A 23,533-nucleotide genomic window follows, 5' to 3' on the forward strand; every position below is an offset into this window, starting at 1 on the left:
CTGCGCTGCACGAGGGACCTGCACTGCAGGAGGGACCTGCGCTGTGAGAGGGACCTGTGCTGCACGAGGGACCTGCGCTGCACGAGGGACCTGTGCTGCACGAGGGACCTGTGCTGCACGAGGGGCCTGCGCTGCGAGAGGGACCTGCGCTGCAGGAGGGACCTGTGCTGCAGGAGGGACCTGCGCTGCGAGAGGGACCTGCGCTGCAGGAGGGACCTGCGCTGCGAGAGGGACCTGTGCTGCAGGAGGGACCTGCGCTGCGAGAGGGACCTGCGCTGCAGGAGGGACCTGCGCTGCACGAGGGACCTGTGCTTTCATTTCCTGTTAGCCCCTTCGTTTAATTACCCTTCTTTTACACCACATGTGCAGCAGCTGGGACAGCAGAACAGCAATGAGCCTGATGCTTCTGCTGGGCTACCCAGAACAACTAAAAACCCTTTTCCTGTTAGTCCTACTTGCATCACCTCACACCGTTCTTTCCACCCCTTGCCTCAACCTCTCCTTTCTTTTCTTTTCAACCAACATTTATTCTCTGGCCTTTCAGCCAGGTGATTTCTGACCCATACAGCCAAACCCCTGGCTTCACAGTGAAACACAAACACAACTACAGACTCCATTTCCATGGCATTCAACAGCCACCACTTTGCTCCATGGAAAGGGAGAAACTTTGTCCCTATGAGTGTGCTGGAGCCTGGAGCAGGCTGCCCTGAGAGGTTGTGGAGGTTCCTCCACTGGAGCCTTTCCAAACCCACCTGGATGTGTTCTGTGTGCCCTGCCCTGGGTGCCCTGCTCTGGCAGGGGGCTGGGCTGGATGAGCTCTGGGGGTCCCTTCCAAGCCCTCATGTTCTGTGATTCTCCAAGAAATCAGAAATCACTTCAAAGTGTAGCAGTTGGAAACTGGCAGTTTTTACCTTTGCAAGCCACAGTTGGTGCTGCATGACAACATTCTGCCACTTCAGGATGGTTTGATGTGGTGACAGAAAGGAGCCCTGAGGAAAAGGACTTGGAGGTGCTGGGGGGGAGAAGCGGGACAGGAGCCAGCAATGGGCACTGGCAGTCCAGAAAGCCAAGGGCAGCCTGGGCTGCATCCAAAGCAGTGTGGCCAGAGCTGGAGAGAGAGGATCCTGCCCCTCTGCTCTGCTCTGGGGAGACCTCACCTGCAGTGTTGTGTCCAGCTCTGGAGCCCTCAACACAGGAGGGACCTGGAGCTGCTGGAGAGGGTCCAGAGAAGGCCACAAAGATGATCAGAGGCTGGAGAACCTCTGCTGTGGGGACAGGCTGGGAGAGTTGGGGCTGTTCAGCCTGGAGGAGAGAAGGCTCCAGGGAGACCTAACAGCAGCCTGGCAGTACCTGAAGGGGGCTACAAGAAGACTGCAGAGAGACTGTGTGCAAAGGTCTGCAGGGACAGGACCAGGGGCAATGGCTTCAAACCAAAGCAGAGCAGATTGAGATTGGATGTGATGAACAAGTTCTGCCCCAGGAGGCTGCTGGGACACTGGAGCAGGTTACCCAGGGAGGTGGTTGAGGCTCCATCCCTGGAGCTATTCCAGGTGAGGCTGGACAGGGCTCTGGACAACCAGCTCCAGTGGAGGATGTTCCTGCTGAGTGCAGAGGGCTTGGACTGGATGAGCTTTGGAGCTCCCTTCCAACCCAGCTCCTCCTGTGATTCTCTGAGGCTATATAGGAGCTACCCTAAAGTCTGTCTGCAGATGAGGCTGCTGCAGAGACGGCTGCCTGAAGAGGGTCTCCATCCCATGAAGCAGTTTGTAGTCACCTGGAGAAGCCCTGGCCAAGCAGAGCAGCTCCCAGTGAAGCACAACTGCCAGTAGCTGGGGCAGGAGCTGGCAGCAGAGCAGTGCCCTCCTGCATCACTCAGGAGATGACTGAGGAGTCACCAGGAGCTGTGCTGTATTGTTTTATTGTCGTCACAGATAGATCAGACCAGCAAGACATCTGGAACCATACACACAAAATAGTTATCAAAACAATTAACATTACAAATCTCCTCTTGAAATAATTTACTCTTTCATTGCTGCCCTGTGGCAGGGCCCTGTCTGACAACACACACCACTCAACAACGATGTGCTGAACGGACTCCAAAGGAAGAAACGCGTCGGTCAAGCGGTGAGGATGCGGGGCTCAGCCGCAGCCTGCCGGCTGCTGGGACACGCTGCTGAGCGCAGGCTTCGCTTTTGTGCTTACCAAAAAGAAAACAAAAAAGAGGGAAAAAACCCAAACCAAAAGAGCCTCGAGCTTGTAAGGTGGGGAAAAGAAAAGAGTGAGTGACGGGCAGGGTGGAGGTCAGCAGACAAGGCAACCCGAGGAGGCCGTTAGCCGCAGCGTCAGGTACAGCTTAGCTCACCGCACTAACATTGAAACTAAAACTCGGAACCACGGAATCTCTGGAGGGACTAACATTGACAAGGCAAGCAGGAAGGTCCTGACAGCTCCCCCGGGGGGCAGCAGGCACAGCTAGGAGGGGGCCTGGCCCCAGGCCGGCCGGGCGTACAGCTGCTTCTTCTTGTAGGAAGGCCACCTGCAGACGGGGCAGCAGTGCCGCCCGCCCGCCAGCCACAGCACGATGCAATTCTGGTGGAAGACGTGGCCGCAGGGCAGGCCCATCAGCACGCAGCCACCGCTGAAGTTTTCTAGACACACCACACACTCTGTACAGTGCAACATCTGGGAGGGCCAGGCTGCCCAGTCAGGCTCGGAGCCCCCCGCGGCGCCGCAGGGACGGTGGGAGCCGGCCCCGCGCCCGCACGGCTCCCGCTGACGGCAGCGGCTCCCGGCGCCGTGCCCCTGCCGCCTGCCCGGCTCATCGTCCTCGGAGCCTTCTCTCTCGCTGCTGCAGACCTCTTTGCTGTCACTGTCAGAGTCACTCTCGCTGTCTGGAAAGGTTTCCAGCATCTCCTCATCGGAGTGGCTGCCAAGGCATCGAAACCTCCACATGGGCAAGTTTTTGATATAGTCGGTGGGGATCAGAGGGTGAAGCCAGAGGTCAGGGAAGGCCAACCGCTCCAGGAACAAGTCTGGGTCTTCATCCCAGTCCGAGTCGAAGGGGAAGTGCTGGAAGGAAGCGATGGGGTGGAACAAGTAGCTGGTGTACCAGTCCCAGAGGCTCGACAGCCACTCCAGGTTGTTGACGTTCACCTCGTCCGCGTTGTTGTGGCGCCGTCTCTTCTTCTCAAAGTAGTCGATCAGCAGACCGTGGCCCAGGTAGGTGCTGAGGAAGAGGGCTGGGTGTGAGGAGTAGAACATCCAGTCAGCCCTTACCCAGGAAGCCAAAGTAGTTGTGTTGGAGTACCTGAAGAGTTTTAAGCTGTACTCGTAAAAGCTGTCTAGGTAGGGCAGCTGCAAGAACCCCAAGACGGGCAGCCAGGAAATAATGAGCAGCGAATTGTACGTCCCCAGGGTGCTGATGAGAACCACGAAGCGCTTGATGGTGGCGCCCTGCGTGATGAACAGGTCCATCCACGCCATGAGGTTGACCAAAACTAAGCTCAACACAAACAGGTCGTTGACCTCCGGCTGCAGGGAGCGCAGGAAGGAGTCCATGGCTCGCAGGGAGATGAACTCCCCGGTGTTGTTGCCGTACCTGTAGATCCCCTCGGGAGTCCTCAGGATGTAGGACGGTGTCTTGTAGACGCCGATCTCCGCCATGTAGCTTCTGTTGTCCCAGTTCTCCACGTTCACGAAGATGAACTCCACCCTGCCGGTGAACTTGACGCTGAGCGCGGAGAAGAAGGCAGGGGGCTGGTCCAGGCTGGCGAACAGGTAGATTTTCACCCGGTACCGGTCGCTCCTGTTCCACTCCTCCCTCAGGTGCTCCGAGCTGTGGATGGTTTTGATGCGGGAAGCGGCGTGGGCTGTGATCCATTTGAAGATGTGCTCCACCTCCACCCTGCGCCCGCTGTACTCCTTCAGCGTTACCTTCCCCTTGGAGGTGCTGGTCTGTGGGACTGACATGATGAGGGTGGACTTCAGCCAGCCCCTCCTCCTGCAGTACCTGCAAGGAGAGCGGCAGGTTAGGTCACAGAGCTCCAGAACCCTGCAGCTGCAGCCCTTCAGTCGCTGTTACCAGCCCAAAAACCAGCACCTGGGCATCCTGATGTGTGCCAGCAGTGCTGCCTGCCAGAGGGCATCTGTCCTTGCAGGGCACTTGATACCCACCTCACAGAAAGGCTGTGAGGAGAGATGGAGCACAGCACAGGAAGAGGAGCAGTTCATGGACCATTAGAGCCAACAAGGCCATATGGTCACCCTCTGTGACTGGATCTGACACATACCCAACAGGAAGCTTTAGTGTCAGAAGGTATTTGACCTTGGCCCTCCAGGCAAGAAGAAAACCACTGCACTGCAGCTCCACATCCCACAGCCTTCCCCAGCCTGCAGCTAACTCTCCTAGTGCCTCCCTCTCCTGCTTCTGCCCAGCAGCAAAGCTGATCACTGGCCTGCTCACAGCTGCTTGAATGAGGCTGGCAAGTGCCCACCTCCTACTGGGACCATTCAGGAGGGATGCAGACAGGGGGGGTGTGGTGGGAGAGCAGAGCACAAAGCTGGTGGGGGTGCTGCCTGGTGATCTGGGCTACAGGAGCACCACCCCTGAGTGGCACACAGAGTGCTGAGGTGGGGTAACTCCTCAAAGAGGCTCCTCAAGGCCCTGAGTCATGGTACAGATCCCAGTAACCATGAGACAAGTCTGATGACTTGGAAGATTCTCTCATGCATCTTTCCTACCAGCATCAATGTGCCACCCAGTTTGCCTTGTCCTCCTTCCAGGAAATGTCTGGCAGGCCTCAACAATTGAAGCATTGCACAGCCAGCAGCCATGCAAACTGCCTCTGAGCACCCTGCACACTCAGACAGGAGGCACCAGCCTCAGGCACCAGCCCTCTTACCTACAGCCTCTCTGGGTCTGCTCTCTTAGCATCTGATGAGACAATTACAACTCATCACCTGAGGAACCCAAAGGGAACATTTAGAAGGGGCCCTGAGGTATTAGCCTACCAATAAAAGTATCCTGACAACTGTAGTGTGCAGTCTTCTTCTGAATTTCCCCAGCAACCTGATGAAACCCATTCCCTTTACTCAGCTGCTCTGTGTACTCAACAAAGCAGTGCTGGTATGAGGGAAAAATGCAGATTCCTTTAAAAACATAACATCTGATATAACACTGAGGCCACTCAGGAGCTGTGAGAAGAGCAACACTGCCAGTGGTTCAGGTGTCCAGGCACCACTGTTGTGGCTAGACAGGATTGGTTTGCATGAGCACTCTGAAGCCTGAGAGTTTTCTCTTCTGCTTAACCCTGAGGTGTCTTTCCAGGCGTGGCCCCTCAGCTGTGTAGGACACAGAGGTACCCAGAGGTGCCACTGCAATTCCAGACACAGCCTCCTGCCACCTGAAGCTCCAAAACGTTCACAGCTCCAGCACAGAGCTGTTCACAGTGCCTTGGGCTCTGCTCCTCTCCCTTCTTCAACAGCTCAGGCAAACAGGAGAGCCGCCTGCAGAACACACAGGGTGTTGTCACAGGGTGTGTGCAAGCTGTACACAAACACAGGGCCCTTTGTCAGGGAGTAGGCTTGGCAGCAAGCCTGAGAAGCAGGACTCATGCCACCCTGTGCTGCTCCTTTGCAGATGGCAGTGTCACAACTCTGCAACTGCCACAGTCCCCTCACATGGGCTATATATACATCTGCCCCATTCTTGTCCCTGAATGCCTGGGCTGTAAAGCCAAACTCTTCTGCTCCATCCCCCGCCACTGCTGTGCTCACTGCACACAGCTGAATCCTGCATTTCCCACCCAGTGCTTCAGCAAGCTGCAGGGCTGCCCTCGGGAGGCTGCCGGCGGGGCTGCCCTTGGGAGGCTGCTGGCGGGGCTGCCCTCGGGAGGCTGCCGGCGGGGCTGCCCTCGGGAGGGAGGCTGCAGGCGGGGTTGCCCTCGGGAGGGAGGCTGCAGGGCTGCCCTCGGGAGGGAGGCTGCAGGGCTGCCCTTGGGAGGGAGGCTGCAGGGCTGCTCTCGGGAGGGAGGCTGCCGGCGGGGCTGCCCTCAGGAGGGAGGCTGCAGGGCTGCCCTCGGGAGGGAGGCTGCAGGACGGGCTGCCCTTGGGAGGCTGCCGGCAGGGCTGCCCTCGGGAGGCTGACAAACAATCCTGAAGGGATTTCAGCAGAGATCAGCAGACAGCTGAGCCTTCAGAGCTTCCTGGGGTGTGGGTGATGCAGGAAGCACGTACCTGGGGTCACTGGAGCAGTTGAAGGTGCCAGTTCGTATGCCGAATCTCGACACTTTCTTCACCATTTTCTCCCAGTGGACTTTCCCCACCAGAGGGCTTCTGCCATTGGCTATGACCTAGAGCCAAAAGCAAGTAAGAATTTAGTACCACACGAAGGCTGCTCCCTGAAACAAAGAGCAAGCTGCATGGACACAGAGAGCTAGGCACCCTTGACACTCACAACACAGTAGGTACATGACCTGGATGGTCTTAAGGTCTTTTCCAACCCAAGCACTCCTGTGGCTCTCTATGCAAGCAGGCATCACAATAAATGTCTTTGGAGAGTAAAGCTCCAGGACAGAAATGTGGCTTCTGTACATCAGCACTGCAAGTACCTGTGGGGATACCAACAGCAGTTCCACAAACCCTTGGCAGAGGGAACAGCACTGCTGCTGACCAGCTGATAGCAGTGCAGGCACCTGGACAAGCTGCAGAGGAGGACTTGGAGGTGCTGGTAGGGGGAGAAGCTGGACAGGAGCCAGCAAGGGGCACTGTCAGTCCAGAAAGCCAAGGGCAGCCTGGGCTGCATCCAAAGCAGTGTGGCCAGAGCTGGAGAGAGAGGATCCTGCCCCTCTGCTCTGCTCTGGGGAGACCTCATCTGCAGTGCTGGGTTCAGCTCTGGAGCCCTCAACACAGGAAGGACCTGGACCTGCTGGAGAGGGTCCAGAGAAGGCCACAAAGATGATCAGAGGCTGGAGAACCTCTGCTGTGGGGACAGGCTGGGAGAGCTGGGGCTGTTCAGCCTGGAGGAGAGAAGGCTCCAGGGAGACCTAACAGCAGCCTGCCAGGACCTGAAGGGGCTACAAGAAGGCTGCAGAGAGACTGTGTGCAAAGGTCTGCAGGGACAGCACCAGGGGCAATGGCTTCAAACCAGAGCAGAGCAGATTGAGATTGGATGTGAGGAACAAGTTCTGCCCCAGGAGGCTGCTGGAACACTGCAGCAGGTTGCCCAGGGAGGTGGTTGAGGCTCCATCCCTGGAGCTGTTCCAGGTGAGGCTGGAGAGGGCTCTGGGCAGCCTGCTCCAGTGGAGGATGTCCCTGCTGGGTGCAGAGGGCTTGGACTGGATGAGCTTTGGACCCTTCCAGCGCAAACCTTTCTGTGATGCTCTGGTTCACTTACAACAGCAGGATTGCACCAGGCATGGGTTTGTGTTTTGGAAAGCAGTCACCACCTGCATGGATGAAGGCCAAGCAGCCATGATGCCATCCAGCCTCAGTTAAAAACAACTTTCAAACACATGGAACAGAGTTCATTTCAGAAGTGTGAATTTTGACAAGAAAGTCAGCTAAAAAACCTCTGAGTGAGGAGACCAGGAAGGGAGTGTGGAAGAGGCCTGACAGCTCCTCAAGTCCAAGGTGTTTTAACTGGACTTTAGATTTCAAGCAAGGGGGGAGAAAAGTTGAAGTATCACAGTGTCACAGTATCACTTAGGTTGGAAAGGACCTCGAGGATCATCGAGTCCAACCTGTCACCACAGACCTCATGACTAGACCATGGCACCGAGTGCCACATCCAATCCCCTCTTGAACACCTCCAGGGATGGGGACTCCACCACCTCCCTGGGCAGCACATCCCAATGATGAACAACTCGCTCGGTGAAGAACTTCCTCCTCACCTCGAGTCTAAACCTCCCCTGGCACAGCTTGAGACTGTGTCCTCTTGTTCTGGTGCTGCTTGCCTGGGAGAAGAGGCCAACCCCTTCCTGGCTACAACCTCCCTTCAGGTATTTGTAGAGGACAATGAGGTCACCCCTGAGCCTCCTCTTCTCCAGGCTAAACAATCCCAGCTCCCTCAGCCTCTCCTCATAGGGCTGTGCTCAAGGCCTCTCCCCAGCCTTGTTGCCCTGCACTGCTTCCTCAGCAGCACTTCCACAGCATGTTAGAAGTAGTATGAGAATCCACAAGGAATGAAAAAAGTCCAAAGAAAGAACTGGAGAAGAAAGCTATGCAAGAGAGAAAGAGTGAGCAGTTCAAGTTAGACCTTGCAAAGGCTTCTGTGAGCTGCACTGAAAGGTTTCTAGTCACATAAATGAAGTAAGGGGAAGGCAGCAGGATCCCCAAGCAGTGAAGGCAGCAGGGAAGTGTAAGGTAATGCTCTCCTGAAAATGGCAGCAGAGCTCTGACTCAGCTTTCCATGGGGAGGAGACAGCTGGAAGGGACTGGGTGAAGGTGGGAACTAAGCTCAAGTAACTTAACGCACTTCAATCAGAACAGGCAATCTGCAGCCCAGGGCAATGAGCACAGAAAGTCTGAGACCAACCTGGGAAGACTTCTTCTAAAAAATCCTCCCAGACTAATTTACATTTGGACAGCAGAATAACAGGGCAGGGGCCGGGGCAGCAGCAGGGCAGGGGCCGGGGCTGGGGCAGTGACTGGGGCAGCAGCAGCAGGACAGGGGCCGGGGCAGCGGCAGCAGGACAGGGGCGGCAGCAGCAGCAGCAGGGCAGGGGCAGGGGCGGCAGCAGCAGGGCAGGGGCAGGGGCGGCAGCAGCAGCAGCAGGGCAGGGGCAGGGGCGGCAGCAGCAGCAGCAGGGCAGGGGCAGGGGCAGCGGCGGCGGCAGGGGCAGGGGCAGGAGCGGCAGCAGGGCAGCGGCGGCAGCAGGGCAGGGGCAGCGGCGGCAGCAGGGGCAGGGGCAGCGGCGGCAGCAGGGGCAGGGGCAGCGGCGGCAGCAGGGCAGCGGCGGCAGCAGGGCAGGGGCAGCGGCGGCAGCAGGGGCAGGGGCAGCGGCGGCAGCAGGGGCAGGGGCAGCGGCGGCAGCAGGGGCAGGGGCAGCGGCGGCAGCAGGGCAGCGGCGGCAGCAGGGCAGGGGCAGCGGCGGCAGCAGGGGCCGGGGCAGGAGCGGCAGCAGGGCAGGGGCGGCGGCGGCAGCAGGGCAGGGGCGGCGGCGGCAGCAGGGGCAGCGGCGGCAGCAGGGGCAGCGGCGGCAGCAGGGCAGGGGCAGCGGCGGCAGCAGGGGCCGGGGCAGGAGCGGCAGCAGGGCAGGGGCGGCGGCGGCAGCAGGGCAGGGGCGGCGGCGGCAGCAGGGGCAGCGGCGGCAGCAGGGGCAGCGGCGGCAGCAGGGGCAGGGGCAGGGGCAGCGGCAGGGGCCGGGGCAGGGGCGGCAGCAGGGCAGGGGCGGCAGCAGGGCAGGGGCGGCAGCAGGGCAGGGGCCGGGGCAGGAGCGGCAGCAGGGCAGGGGCGGCAGCAGGGCAGGGGCGGCAGCAGGGCAGGGGCGGCAGCAGGGCAGGGGCCGGGGCGGCAGCAGGGCAGGGGCCGGGGCGGCGGCGGCGGGGCAGGGGCGGCAGCAGGGCAGGGGCAGGGGCGGCAGCAGGGCAGGGGCAGGGGGCGGCAGCAGGGCAGGGGCAGCGGCGGCGGCAGGGCAGGGGCAGCGGCGGCGGCAGGGACTGGGGCAGCGGCAGTAGGGCTGGGGCAGGAGCAGCAGCTATATTTAAGACCTTCTGAACAAAATATCCCCCATTTGATCTCACCACTATGCAAACCTGTTAAGATGCTCCAGGAGCAGAGGCAGTTGAACTTCCCCCCCCTGCCAGCATGCTGCTGCTAAAGCTTAAGTCCTGAGTTAAAAATCCTTCTTTTCTTGGAAGAAGAGAACTGAGCTTCCAGAGGAAGGGAATGTGGCAGCCTGCCTGTGGTTTGGTAAAGCACTGTGTGTTGTGCCACAGGGAGCACTGTCATGAGAAGTAGAGAGAAGCTTTCATAGTGAGGAGGAAAGACAAAGTTTTGAAGGGAGGTAGACATTGGCTCAAGCAAGGAAACATCCAACCAGCAGAAAGGAGCCAGGAGAGCTGCTAACAGATCCACCCCAGAGTGCAGTGCAGGCTGTTTGCCTCTGAATGCTCTTCCTGCAGACACCTGCATGCTCCCAAAGCCACCTGTAGATGACATCAAAGTGGGAAGCACATCTGTGTACCAGAGGTCCTAAGGCCATGCAGGGCAGCTGCACAAATCTTGTGAGGCAGAGTGTCAGGAGGGGAAGTGGATTCTATAACCAAGGGGACACTGGGGGAGTTAATCAGCCAGAAACAGCCACGGGAGGCAAAGGCTGAGCCTATGAGCTGGGCCAGAACCAACCAGCAGCCCTCAATGCTAACTGGCTGTGCCACAAGCAAAGCCCAGGCTATGCTGCAGCCACCCAACCAAACTGCTTGGTTCAGCTCCCACGGGAGGAGCAGTGGGCGGACACAGGAGTCTGTGACACTGGAGAGCAATGTCAGCAGCAGAACAAATCAGCCAGGGATACACTTCAGGCAGCAGCAAGAGAGAGGCTTCCAAAGCAACAGTCAATAGGAGCACTGCACTCAGATGAGCAGCAAAGAGAGCACCAAGACACACTGCAGGGCCCAGCAGTGAGCTGAACTCACTCATCCAGAAGGTCTCTTTCTGAAACATGCTCGAGTTCAGTTTAAAGAGAGATCAACAGAGCTCCCAGGGGAAGGGGTCTGGGAGGAGAGCAGCTGCCACAGCCTGGAAGCAAACACTCTGTTTGGGAGAACAAACCCAGCAAGATTTTCTCATTATTAGCTATGTTCACCACCTGTAAAATAGCAGGTGTCAGAATGAAGACAACTCAATCCTTGAACTGCCTTCACGGGTTAGGAGAATCCAACAGGATGAAGGTAACCCACACTGCACAGCCTGCTCCCTCACCTCCCCCAGCCCAGGGCTGGCTCTGCCTGCACAGTCTGAATTGCTATCTCTGTGCATGGATTCCTGGAATAAACCAAACCAAACCAGGTTGGAAGAGACCTTCAAGATCATCGTGTCCAACCCAGCAACCAATCCAACCCACCCAAACAGCTAACCCATGGCACCAAGCACCCCAGCAAGTCTCCTGCTGAACACCTCCAGTGATGGGGACTCCACCACCTCCCCGGGCAGCACATCCCAATGGGCAATCACTCTCTCTGGGTAGAACTTCTTCCTCACCTCCAGCCTAAACCTCCCCTGGCACAGCTGGAGACTGTGTCCTCTTGTTCTGGTGCTGGGGGCCTGGGAGAAGAGACCAAACTCTGCCTGTCTACAACCTCCCTTCAGGGAGTTGGAGAGAGCAAGAAGGTCTCCCCTGAGCCTCCTCTTCTCCAGGCTAAGCAACCCCAGCTCCCTCAGCCTCTCCTCACAGGGCTGTGCTCCAGACCCCTCCCCAGCTTTGTTGCCTTTCTCTGGACACCTTCCAGCAGCTCAACCTCCTTCCTAAACTGAGAAGCCCAGAGCTGGACACAGTACTCGAGGTGTGGCCTAACCAGTGCAGTGTACAGGGGCAGAATGACCTCCCTGCTCCTGCTGGCCACACTGTTCCTGATGCAGGCCAGGATGCCCTTGGCCCTCTTGGCTGCCTGGGCACACTGCAGGCTCATGTTCAGCCTACCATCAACCAGCACCCCCAGGTCCCTCTCTGCCTGGCTGCTCTCAGCCACTCTGACCCCAGCCTGTAGCACTGCCTGGGGTTGCTGTGGCCAATGTGCAGAACCTGGCACTTGGTTGTGTTCAACCTCCTGCCCTTGGCCTCTGCCCATCTGCCCAGCCTGTCCAGGTCCCTCTGCAGAGCCTCTCTGCCCTCCAGCAGATCAACTCCTGCCCCCAGCTTGGTGTTGTCAGCAAATTTACTGATGCTGGACTCAATGCCCTCATCCAGATCATCAATGAAGATGTTAAAGAGCACAGGGCCCAGCCCATCCCTGGGGCACACCACCAGTGACTGGCTGCCAGCTGGCTTCTGCTGGAGAGGCCAGGCCCTCACTGAGCTTCCAGCCACAAACCTCCTCTCAAGCCTCAGACACAAGCTCCTTCATACTCTGTGATCTGGGAAGACCACACTGTACCCCAGAAGGCCAGGAAATTCCCAGCCCCTGAGGGTGCAAAGTTGCAGCTGTGCCAAGATGTGAAGAGTGAAAGTGGAAAGGGTTTCCTTTGTTTCTACATGTGCTCTTCTTTAGTTTCCATAAATGCCTACAAAGGAGGCCTGCAGCCATCACAGAACACAGAATGAGCACAGAACTCACCTAGGGACACACAGCACTGAAATAAACCCTGACCATCAACAGCCATCTGAATCAAGGTGGCTTTGGCACTGGCAGAGCTCTCCTGCCTTGGAATTAAATAGTGTCCCAAGAGAGGCCAGGCAGGACTGTAATTACCAGAATCATTTTGATCTATGTTAAAGTACTCATAGTTAGGACATCAAAGAAGCAAATAGACCTTAAGAGCAAATACCCTGAAGACAGAAAGCTATCAACACTTGGAAAAAGAGAGCAGTGCCAGCAGGACACTTGGCCTCCCTCACCTAGTCCAAAAGGGAAGTGCATGCCTGGGGCAGAGGCACCACTACTGCCATAAGCACTCCAGAGCTGTCATCCATGCTCCTAACTCCCAGGCACCATCAAGCACTGTTAACAAAGCACTTGGTGAAATGTGCAGTCTTAAAGACGAGTGGAAGATGTAACAGGAGCTGAAGAGGCTCAAGGACTCCAGGGGGACCTTAGAGCTGCCTTCCAAGAGCTGAAGGGAGCCTGCAGGAAGGCTGCAGAGGGACTTGTTACAAGGGTGCCCACCAATAGGACAAGGGGAGATGGCCTGGAATTGAAGGACAATAGGTTTAGATTGGATCTGAGGAAGAAATTCTTCACTGTGAGGGTGGCAAGGCTGGCATGGATTGTCCAGGGAGGCTGTGGATGCCTCCTCCCTGGAGATGCTCAAGGCCAGGTTGGATGAGGCCTTGAGTAACCTGGCTAGTTGAGAGGTGTCCCTGCCCATGGCAGGGGGTTGGAGTAGATGATCTCTGAGGTCTCTTCCAGCCTAAGCTGTTCTGTGGCTCGATGAAACGCTGCTGTGTCGAAGGGCTGCTGCAGCGATGCAAGGTGCACAGCCAGAGCCTGCTTCTGGCAGCCCTGCAGCACTGAGCATGGCACTGAGAACAGCCTCACCCAAGTACTCTCCTGCTTCCTGGGCATTTGAAGCAGAGATTTCACAAGAGGTCAGGGTGACAAGGTTTGGTCTCAGTAAGTTCTGAGGCTCACTCACAACTAGGAACATTCCAGTATCACAAGGCAAGGGAATGAGCCAGAGCTGGACAAGCACAGCAGAAACACTTGATGGCATTTCAGCTCTGGATGGACAGCAGGTGCCAGGGACACCTGCTCACACCAGCAGCACACAGCCCTGAACATGCATGAAGAGTCACATCTGGGTTTACAGCTCAGCCACAACAACTCCCAGTGCTCAGCAGCTCTGGGCACCAGGGCACTGCAACAAACTTGAAGGCACCAGGAAGAACAGAGCTTGTGAAACAGGAGACACCACTTGCTGCTGCACACAGCTGTGCAGGTAGCTCTCTGGGGAGCAGTGGGCTTTGGGCAGCCTCAGCAAACCAGAAGGAGCACAGACATTGGAGCTGGGCAAACCTGCACCATTCTGCCAGCAGCAGAACTGATTTCTGACTTCAGTGTGCTCAAAGGCTGCCTGCATGCAAGGCCTGCCAGTCTGGCTTGGCAGATTCCAGTTGGAGATACCCAGTTTCATAGTTTCATAGTTTCATTTAGGGTTGGAAGGGACCACAAGGATCATCTAGTTCCAACCCCCCTGCCATGGGCAGGGACACCCCACACTAGATCAGCCTGGCCAGAGCCTCAGCCAGCCTGCTCTTAAACACCCCCAGGGACAGGGCCTCGACCACCTCCCTGCACAACCCATTCCAGGGCTTCACCACTCTCATGGGGAAGAACCTCCTCCTCACATCTAGCCTGAATCTCCCCACCTCCAGCTTCATTCCATTCCCCCTAGTCCTATCACTACCTGAGATCCTGAGAAGTCCTTCCCCAGCCTTCCTGGAGCCCCCTTCAGATCCTGGAAGGCCACAATGAGGTCACCTGGGAGCCTTCTCTTCTCCAGACTGAACAGTCCCAATTCCTTCAGTCTGTCCTCACAGGAGAGGTGCTCCAGCCCTCTGATCATCCTCGTGGCCCTTCTCTGGACTCGTTCCAGCACCTCCAGATCCCTCTTGTAATAGGGGCTCCAGAACTGGAGGCAGTACTCCAGGTGGGGTCTCAGCAGAGCTGAGTAGAGGGGGAGAATCACCTCCCTCGACCTGCTGGCCACACTTCTCCTGATGCAGCCCAGGCTCTGATTGGCTTTCTGGGCTGCAAGTGCACACTGAGAGCTCATGTTGAGCTTTTTGTCCACCAGCACCCCCAAGTCTCTCTCCTCAGGGCTGCTTTCCAGCCAGTCACTGCCTAGCCTGTATTTGTGCCTGGGATTGCCTCGACCCAGATGCAGGACCCTGCACTTGCTCTTATTGAACTTCATGAGGTTTGCTTGTGCCCACCTCTCCAGCCTGTCAAGGTCCCTCTGGATGGATCCCTTCCCTCCAGCGTGTCTGCTGCACCACACAGCTTGGTGTCATCAGCAAACCTGCTGAGGGTGCACTCAATGCCACTGTCCATGGCACCCACAAAGATGTTGAACAAGCCTGGTCCCAGGACTGATCCCTGAGGGACTCTGCTTGTCCCTGGCCTCCACTGGGACATGGAGCCATTGACAGCCACTCTTTGGGTGCAGGCATCAAGCCAGTTCCTTATCCATCCAGTGGTCACCCATCACACCCATGTGTCACCAGCCTGGAGACCAGGATGTGGTGCGGGACAGTGTCGAAGGCTTTGCTCAGGTCCAGGTAAATGACATCAGTTGCTCTCCCCTCAGCTATTAATTTTGTCACCTGCTCATAGAAGGCCACCAGGTTGGTCAGGCAGGATTTGCCCTTGGCAAAGCCATGCTGACTGTTCCCAATCACCTCTTCACTATTCTTTTGAGCCAGTAGTGACTCCAGGAGGATCTGCTCCATGATCTTTCCAGGCACAGAGGTGAGACTGACTGGCCTGTAGTTCCCTGGTTCCTCCTTCTTACCCTTTTTGAAGATGGGGGCAATGTTTCCCCTTTTCCAGTCTGTGAGGACTTCACCAGACTGCCAGGACTTTTGAAATATAATAGAGAGGGGTTTAGCAACCTCATCTGCCAGTTCTCTCAGTACCCGTGGGTGTATCCCGTCGGGTCCCATGGACTTGAACACCCAGACCCCTGCATGTCCACCCATGCCTCCACAGTGCCTGCAAGGGCAAGGGCAGCCTGGTGTTACTGCAGAGAGCCCAGGCACTTGCTGGAAGATTTTTAGGGAGCCACAAAGATAGAGAGGTTCAAAACCTCTATCTAATACTTAAGCTCCTCACACACTTTGCATGGAGTCCTTCACAGCCAAGGGCTACATTTCCAACTGCCCTCCAACTTAAAATATCTGGAAAACTCTGCTTTAATTAATTATAAATGAACTGGGGAGTTGCTGATTAGAAGCCTGGCAAACAGTCCTCTTATTGCAGATAATGTCAGTAAGTTCCTCCCTGCTGTCTGCACTGCCATGAATCGAGGCATCTCACTCTCTGCTTTCTCTTGGGCATTGTGCTGATGAAACTGAATTTCCACCCCACTGCTCTTTGCTGAGAGCTCACAGCTGCTGCAGAATCCATCCATATGGAGTAAAGATGTCTGATGGTCTGAGAGAGACCATGAGAAATTAGATCAGAACTGTCAAAGAATGAAGACTGCATCCATCACAGCATGCAAAGCTCGTCCACCTCGTGGAGTTTCAAATCCTGTGCAGTTTCTCAAGGCAGGGGAGGTGATTTATGCACCAAGCTGAACAGCTCAGTCAAGCTGAGGTGACTTCAGTGAGCTTCTGCAATGAATTAAGGTGGATATGCAGTAAACAGGGTAGCCATTACTCTCCAGCTGATGGTATTCTGCACCCTTGACAGGATGTGAAGACTCCCAAGGAGGACACTGGAAGTTAAGAATCAGGGATTCTATGGCACACGATCCTGGAGGGCTACTGGAAAGGACAGAAATACTGCACAATGGATCTGGAAAGAACTGAGAGTTTCTACTTCACTTCCTTAGAGCAAGAACAGCTGATCACCTGCCAAAACTGGCAGCCCTAAATATGACAACTACTCATCTTATGTGCAATCCAAAGAACAAACCAACCACCACCAAAATCTTGTAGGCACGTCCCTGGCTCTGTGATGCCACCACCTGCAGCAGCTGGAAGCAGAACAGGCTGAGACATTTTATACATCCATGCTAAAGGCCTCTGCACCTCTGCCTGAGAACCCAAATGTCTGTCCTCCCATTTCCATGCCAGGCAGGAAGTTGCCTTTACTTCTCTCGAGCCCTGAGTTACAGTAGAGACTTCAGAAATAAAACCATCTGGTAGTTTAGGTTGGAACTTCAAAGAGGATTTTAACCTGCAGATCATTTGCTGCATGCTTTCTGGAAGTTACAGTGACTGCAGTACTTTTGGATGTGACAGGTCCAGAGACTCACCAGAGACCCCAAGCCACAACAGAGCCTGCAAAAGCAACACCCTGATGGGTTACTCCTCTGCCAACAAGAGAGGCAGCTCCAGAAACTACCACTCGCCCTCCCTGCCAGGCAACAAAGTGCACAGCAGCAGCTGGCAGGCAAGAAGAAAGGCAGAAAAGGAAAGGTGATGAGATCATGAGCTAATAGGAGAAAGAATGTGCTGCTCTCTGTGGAAGCTCCAGGCAGGAGCAGAGGGCACCTGTGAGCAGGGACACTGCTGAACAAACCACCACTGGAACTGGATGCTACGCACAGGGCTTTGCAAAGCCACACCACACTGCTCCCTTGGCTTTCTTCAAGCAGCTCATCCTGCTGGCTCCAAATGATAAATTCACATCTAAGTGTACCAAGAACTACTGCTTCCCCCTTTGCCTTTGAGTCTCTGCAGACAGTGAGGGCTACCACATTATCAGCCTGGGCTACCCCAGGGTTTACATGCACAGGGAAGTAAAAAATCACCTTCAGACTCAGTTCTCCCATACACCACCACAAAGTGTTTGAAACTGGCTCAACCAACAGCCACGGTGCCAGCTGAGCCACAACTGCATTCCAGCAGCCCCTACAGAGTGGAAATGCAGGCTTGGGATCATGAGAAGGTCCTGGAGATCCTTTGTTTCCCAGCCAGCAGCAACACCAGAGCAGGGGAATGCTCCAACCTTGTCTGGGTCACCAAACCCATCCCCGAGGCACCCCCACCCTCACACCATCCCCTGCCTATGCATGAGCTGATTTAATCAGCTGGGAAGTAATTAATCAGCTGGGAAGTTTCCACAGGATGCCCAGTGGTGAAGGAGAAGGGGCAAGGGAGAGGAACCCAAAGTTGGAGCAGGGAAGCAATGACAAAAGGCAGCTTTGGAGGGCTAAGGAAAGAGCATGGTGGAACCTGGGAGAGGAGGTGAAGGATGCACACACAGGAGTGACCCAAAGAGGAGTTAGGGTGGGGAAGGAAGCCAGTGACAATTCCCAGTGCTGAGTAGTCAAAAGGTGAGAGTGACCCAGAGAGGCTGGGTTTGTCTGGGGGGGCTGCTGTGCACAAACAGACCAACAGCCCTCAGCAAGTAAATCATTCAGTAAATTCCACTGTCCACCCCCCACCCCCCAGCTATTGTGACCAAGTGAATAGCTGTGCAAACACTCCCAGAGGATGGCAACATCCATCACACTGTACACAGATCCCAGAGCCCAGCCTATCTGAGCTGCTGCTGTCAAGCCAGCCAAAATAGATCACCACTCAAATTCTGCAGGCACCAGAGAGCAGAGAACTCCACCAGACTGGAGCTGCAGGGGGAGAGGGAAGGGTCTGCACAGCAGAGCCAGGCTGGTGTTTGTCAGCTGCCTTGGAGAAGTGTAAACTGCCTTTCAAGGCTCTCTCTGCTTGAAAAACGCCCTTCTGTATGATCTAAACTTGGACCTTTGATCCAATAAACTCCAAATACTCCTTGTCCCAAACACAAATGCCAAAGGTAAGCTGTCCTCCCGTAGCCTGTTTCAGGGTGAGCCCTGCTGTGGTGACAGCATAGGTCTAGGAACAGGAAGTCACTAGATGTTGATAATCTATTTAAATAGAAAACACAGAGAGAGGAGACCAGAGAAAGCAGGCAGGAGAGCTGCCTGCTGTCTGGTGCACAACTCTGATTGCCTGATGTGGCTGTTGGCAGGGAGCTTATGCCTAAGAGACCTCTTATCAATACAGAGGTTCACACAGAAAAGCACATTTCCACTTTGGTCTCAATTACTCACACTCTCCAGAGTGATAAATGGTTTCAGAACCCTCTCTGCCAAAGCCTTCCTTTCAGTCTTGTTCTCCAGCAGCCCTGGGGAAGCAGGCTCTATATCCATGTGCCCACAGGGTGTGGGGCAAGGTGCAGCTCTGCTGCTGCAGTAGGCTGCAGAGGCAGCCTGCTAGCCTGGGAAGCAGCACGCTGGGATCTTGCCTCTGGGAAGAAGCCAGAGAGATTTATCTACCCTCAGACTAACAGAAACTCAAACTGCCTGGGTCTGAGCAGGTAATGCAACCAAGAGGATGAGCAGCACCAGAAGCAGCTCTGCCGTGCCAGCTGGGAGCCATTCACACTTAATACACCTACTCCAGACAAGCTCTTACCAGGGCCAAGTACTTGCCTAGTCTGTGTGCTTAAGCTGTGCTGCTTTGCTTGTTTGCTGGGTCTGAAGTACCTGGTTTTCAATGAGCAGCCCAGAGAACAGCAGGGTTTGTCCTGTCTGCCACTTCCAGCCTTTCTTGGTATTCTGAACAGATTTACTCCTCATGAGCTCCCTGATGGAGCTGATCTTTGGCACCATCCCTCTGTTATCCATTTTCACTGCTGGTTAATCATCCTCACAAACTCCTACTGTGAAGCACATTTGGATATGGCAAAGCTATAAAAATAAGTGATCAAGTTTCCATACCTGTACCAGCCAGATCCCATCTTTTGTGTCTTCCACAAGCTCATAGAAGTGCATTTCACCACTAAAGTTGGTACTGGAAACCGATTCGGAAGCCTCTTCCTCCTTGAGAGCAGAATAAAGCTCTCCTTCCATGAGGTCTCCTGAAAGAGATAATTGGAGACACTGCACTAAAATGGCACTTGGGAACAATCCCTTCCTAAGCTCTGGTAACAGTTTAACTGCCTGGATTTGGCATGGCTGCTGGGAGAACCCTCTCAGTGCAAAGGTAGCTAAACCTTGAAGCTGTTGTAATTCCACCCAGAGTGACATGCCTGTGAACAGCCTCAGCCCAGGCTGCCAGCCCAGAGCAGAGGCTGTGGAACACAGAGGCACAGCACCCATACAGCTGAGCACACTGAAGGATAAACGAACATCTAAGCCTCATCTCTGGAAGTAAGGCTGCTCAGGGGCTGAGAGCAATTTCAATTCATGGATCTTGGTTTTCATTTCACAGGGCTGGGTTTGGCTTTTTTGTGTTGGTTGGTTGGTTCTGGGCTTTTTTTTTTGCAGCAATCTCCTCCTTCAAACTGATCACTCAATCAGACTTCCAAACTCTCAATCAACAACTCTGTACCAAACTCAGATGCAAGTAAACATCACTGGATCATAGCTCACAGGTTGTCAGGGGTTGGAAGGGATCTCCGGAGATCACTGACTCCAACCCCCTGCCAGAGCAGAGAATCCAGCGCAGGTCACCCAGGAACACATCCAGATGGGGCTGGAAAGGCTCCAGAGAAGAAGACTGCACAGCCTCTCTGGGCAGCCTGCTCCAGGGCTCCGTTACCCTCACAGCATCCTCATGTGGAGATGGAACTTCCTGTGCTGTAGTTTATATCCATTGCCCCTTGTCCTATCCCAGGGAGCAACTGAGCAGAGCCTGTCCCCTCCCTCTTGGCCCCTGCCCTCAGCTATTGATAGACATTTATTAAATCCCCTCTCAGCCTTCTCCTCTCCAGACTGAACAGCCCCAGGGCTCTCAGCCTCTCCTCCCCAGGCAGTGCTGCAGTCCCTTCAGCATCCTTGGAGCCCTCCCTTGGACTCTCTCCAGCAGATCCCTGTCCCTCCTGAGCTGGGGAGCCCAGAGCTGGATGCAAGATTCCAGGTGAGGTCTCAGCAGGGCAGAGCAGAGGGGGAAGAGAACCTCCCTGGCTCTGCTGGACACACTCCTCTGCATGCCCCCCAGGACCCCCTTGGCCTTCTTGGCCCCCAGGGCACATTGCTGTCCCATGCAGAACTTGTCCATCAGGACAAGTCCTTCTCCACAGGGCTGCCCTCTACTCTGGTAGAGTAACTTAGCTGCTGGCTTCTGTTTGAGCAGCTGGAAGAAGTTCCCATGGCTTCCAGCGCTAGCAATGTACAAGCTCACATGACAATCATCTGCCCATGTTTCTTTTCTAATCTCATTTCCTTCCCATCACAAACGCTGCTAGTAACAACCAGCGTGCTAGTAACTCCTCAGCTAAGTCTGAAGAAACAAAGTCTTGCCCAGCAGAGCTGTTTCCTCCAAAAGAGAAAATAAAACGTGTGAGAGCTGAAGTCCTGGGGAGGTGAGAGGGAGGTGAAAGCATTCATAGAATTCAGCACAACAGACTCAAAACAAAGGGAAAAACGCTGCAAAGCCTCTTGGTATGAGCCATGTTTCCATGACATCTGAAGGAGTCGCTCAGCACAGTTTGTTTGGAGTGAAACACTTCCCTGCAGCCCTTGCCACCCAAACAGCATGACATCATGGGAGCACCTCCAGCCCCGCAGGGAGAGCCGCGGGCAGCCCGAGCGAGATCCGCACCCCTCCCTGTGTCTCAGCGCTGGGGCAGCAAAGCAACAAGCAACAGAAACAAGCAAGGAAGTACAAAAGCGAATCAGATTTAAATGCCCCGCACGGACATCGATTACTTAAAGCGGCGTTTGTAAGGTGAGGGCAGTCACGGCATCCATCCGAACCCTCTCCTCCGAGCCCTCTCGGCCCACCTCCCCGAGCAGCAGCCTTCGATCCCCAGTTCAAAGCGGCTGCTCACATGTCCCTGCCTGGCTGGCACCACAGCTATTACATCAGCCCCATCTCCCAGGCCTCGGGGCCGGCTCCCTCCAGCCCTTCCTGCTCACCGGCCTTGCTTTCCTGCCGCTCCTCACATCCCCACTGCTCTTCACGCTTCGCTCTCCACCACCCCCCGGAGCCCACCTCTTTCCCTGGGCTCTCCCTGCTTCCCGACCGCCTCCCTGCAAGCCATTTTTTGTAGGTAGGATGGACTTCTTGCCCTCTGCTCTACGCCCGCCGTGGGTGGCTGGAGCCTGTCCCCGCGGCGCTGCGGATGGCTGCTGTCCGATGGCCGCACCGGGGACAGCCCAGCCCGCGGGGCTGCAGGGGGGCAGCGCCGACCCCCGCCCCGAGCAGGCACCCACCGCACGGATCCGGGCCCCCTCCTCACGGCAGACGCCAGCTCCCACCCGTGCGACCACCCCGAGCCGCAGCCGGGGCAGGGCCACCCGCCGGTGTCAGTGCCCCGCCGGCCTTCCCCGCGGCTGGAACCGCCGCCGAGGTTTTGCGCGTCACCGCCCCGAGCCTCCCCCGCCGGCCTCCATTAGCCGCTCCGGCTGCCGGCGCCGGCCCGCGGGCGAGGCGGCTGCAGCCCAAGGGCGGCGGGAGCCCGGGCGGGGTCACCGCCGATCGATCGCCCCCCGCGGGCCGAGGGGCCGGGACCCACCTCCCCCCCCCCGCCCACCAGCGGGGAACGGGCGAGCTGTACCTGACTTCTCCACCAGCTCCCGCACATCCTTCTTCTCGGGCAGCCCCGAGTGCCCCAGGCCGCGGCACTCCAGGATGGTCCGCAGCTTCCTGAAGCTCAGCGCCACCGGGTCCACCAGCTGCGTGGCGAGGAAGCCGCTCTCGTACCACGCCACGGCCTCGAACACCCGCGCCAGCACGAAGAGCGCCAGGAAGTAGAGCAGCAGGCAGCACAGCTTCACCCACATCTTCCCGCCGGGGCCGCCCGCCGCGGGCCGGGGACTGCCGCGCCGCAGGCCGGGCTGCCGCGGGAGGGAGGGAGGGCAGGGGAGGGCAGGGCAGGGCAGGAGCGGGGCCCCGTCAGCGCCGCGGGGCCGCCGCCCCCCCGCCTCCCTCCCGCCGCTGTCCCCGCCCCGGCGGAGCGGCGGCCGCCGGCGGAGACATAACAAGTGACGTGTGCGGGGATGGGGGCTGCCCCGCACCGCCCCCGCTCCGCTGTGATTCAGCAGCGCCGCCCCGCACCGCCGGTACCGGCTCCCCTTGCCGCGGCACCGACCGGGACCCGGCGGCTGCGCTGGCTGCAGAAACGTGAGACGGGAGTCCCTGCGGTATCGGCTGCGGGGGGATCCGAACCCTCCCGGTGTTGCTAACGAGAAGAGGAACATTTGCACAGCGGGAACGCGGCGGATCCGTCCGGGCAGCGCTGGGACAGCGAAAGGGACACGGTGTGCTCGGAGCCGGGCTGCGGGCAGCCGGGCTGGGGGTGCCGGGAGGATCCCTCCTCTCCTCACTCCACACACCAGCTCTGCTCCAAGCCAGTAATAAAGAGAGATCAGGGAACTACCGGATAGAGTCCGTTCAGTCGGAAAAGGACTTTAAGACCATCAAGCCCAACTACGTAAATCCCTCCACAAGGATTGAGACCGGGATGCCGCAGCTGTGTGTGGACCTGGAGCTTGTTGTGCTTAAAAAGGCAGCACCACTCCTGACAAAAGTTTACATTGGGTCTGGTCTCACAGCAGCAGCACCCGGAGTGCGGTGTGGATGTTCCTTAAAGTGTGTCCAGAAATAATCTCCTGGGCTGTACAAGTGTCAGACTGCAAACACTAAGCCTGCTGCAAAAGCTGTATGAAACCAAGCTTTGTCTCTGAGACAAAGGCTCTTCTCTGAAGCAAACTCAACGTTTCTTTTGTACATTATTTTTAGAGTCCATAATTTGCATGAAAATTGCCAGCTCACACAGATGAGCACAAAAATAGCACAGCTTCATTTAACAAACGCTGGCAGCCCCCAGGCTGTGCCCGGTGAGGCCTTTCAAGAGGACACAGCGGTACTGACCAGGAGAAGGCTTAAGCAGGCTCCTTCCCCACAGCCTGTACAGGGCTCCTGGCCTCCTGATGGGATTTCAGACGTCTCAAAGCCCAGGTGTGGCCTGTTTTTTCTGCAGCCTCCTCAGGAAGAGAAAACATGACACTTCAGCAAAGGGATTGCTTTCTCTTGGGGAAGAGCTGGGGCTGCTCAGGAAGGAAGCCCTGATGGGTTGGTAAAGGTGCGGGGCACAGGGCATCACCTGTGACTTCCTCATGACATGGGAAAGAGTAGGGGAGAGCTGCTCTCTCTGCTGCCTTGGCACAAAGGGATTTCAGCTCAGCTGGGCCTGCAGCAAGCCTCAGGTGGGACCCGGG

At 56.6% G+C, this 23,533-nt stretch overlaps 1 protein-coding gene across 2 annotated transcripts; it reads right to left on the bottom strand.

Moving 5' to 3' along the window:
* Positions 1 to 1,902: 1,902 nt before the first annotated feature.
* RNF103 (ring finger protein 103) lies at positions 1,903 to 22,259 on the bottom strand. Of its 2 annotated transcripts, none has more exons than XM_068167696.1 (4): positions 21,871 to 22,259; positions 19,088 to 19,227; positions 6,235 to 6,350; positions 1,903 to 4,009 (listed from the first exon to the last, which is right to left on the bottom strand). In XM_068167696.1, exons 1-4 carry the CDS (start codon positions 22,094 to 22,096, stop codon positions 2,473 to 2,475), a joined length of 2,019 nt encoding a protein of 672 aa, XP_068023797.1. In that variant the 5' UTR covers positions 22,097 to 22,259; the 3' UTR covers positions 1,903 to 2,472. The 2 variants fall into 2 exon arrangements, with proteins under 2 accessions (XP_068023797.1, XP_068023796.1); XM_068167695.1 differs by lacking the exon at positions 21,871 to 22,259 and adding an exon at positions 19,742 to 20,070.
* Between the last annotated feature and the right edge of the window lie 1,274 nt (positions 22,260 to 23,533).

Source organism: Melanerpes formicivorus, unplaced genomic scaffold (genome assembly GCF_026170545.1).
Source record: "Melanerpes formicivorus ecotype bairdi unplaced genomic scaffold, bMelFor1.0.p_v2 SCAF_121, whole genome shotgun sequence".
NCBI lineage: Eukaryota > Metazoa > Chordata > Aves > Piciformes > Picidae > Melanerpes > Melanerpes formicivorus.

Bases quoted from the DNA above. Each gene is read 5' to 3' on its own strand.
- RNF103 (XM_068167696.1), bottom strand. From the start codon at position 22,096: ATGTGGGTGAAGCTGTGCTGCCTGCTGCTCTACTTCCTGGCGCTCTTC. The intron at 19,228-21,870 runs GTACAGCTCGCC...TATCTCTTTCAG, and splicing joins GGAGCTGGTGGAGAAGTCAG to GAGACCTCATGGAAGGAGAG. The intron at 6,351-19,087 runs GTATGGAAACTT...TTTTGGCTCTAG, and splicing joins ATGGGATCTGGCTGGTACAG to GTCATAGCCAATGGCAGAAG.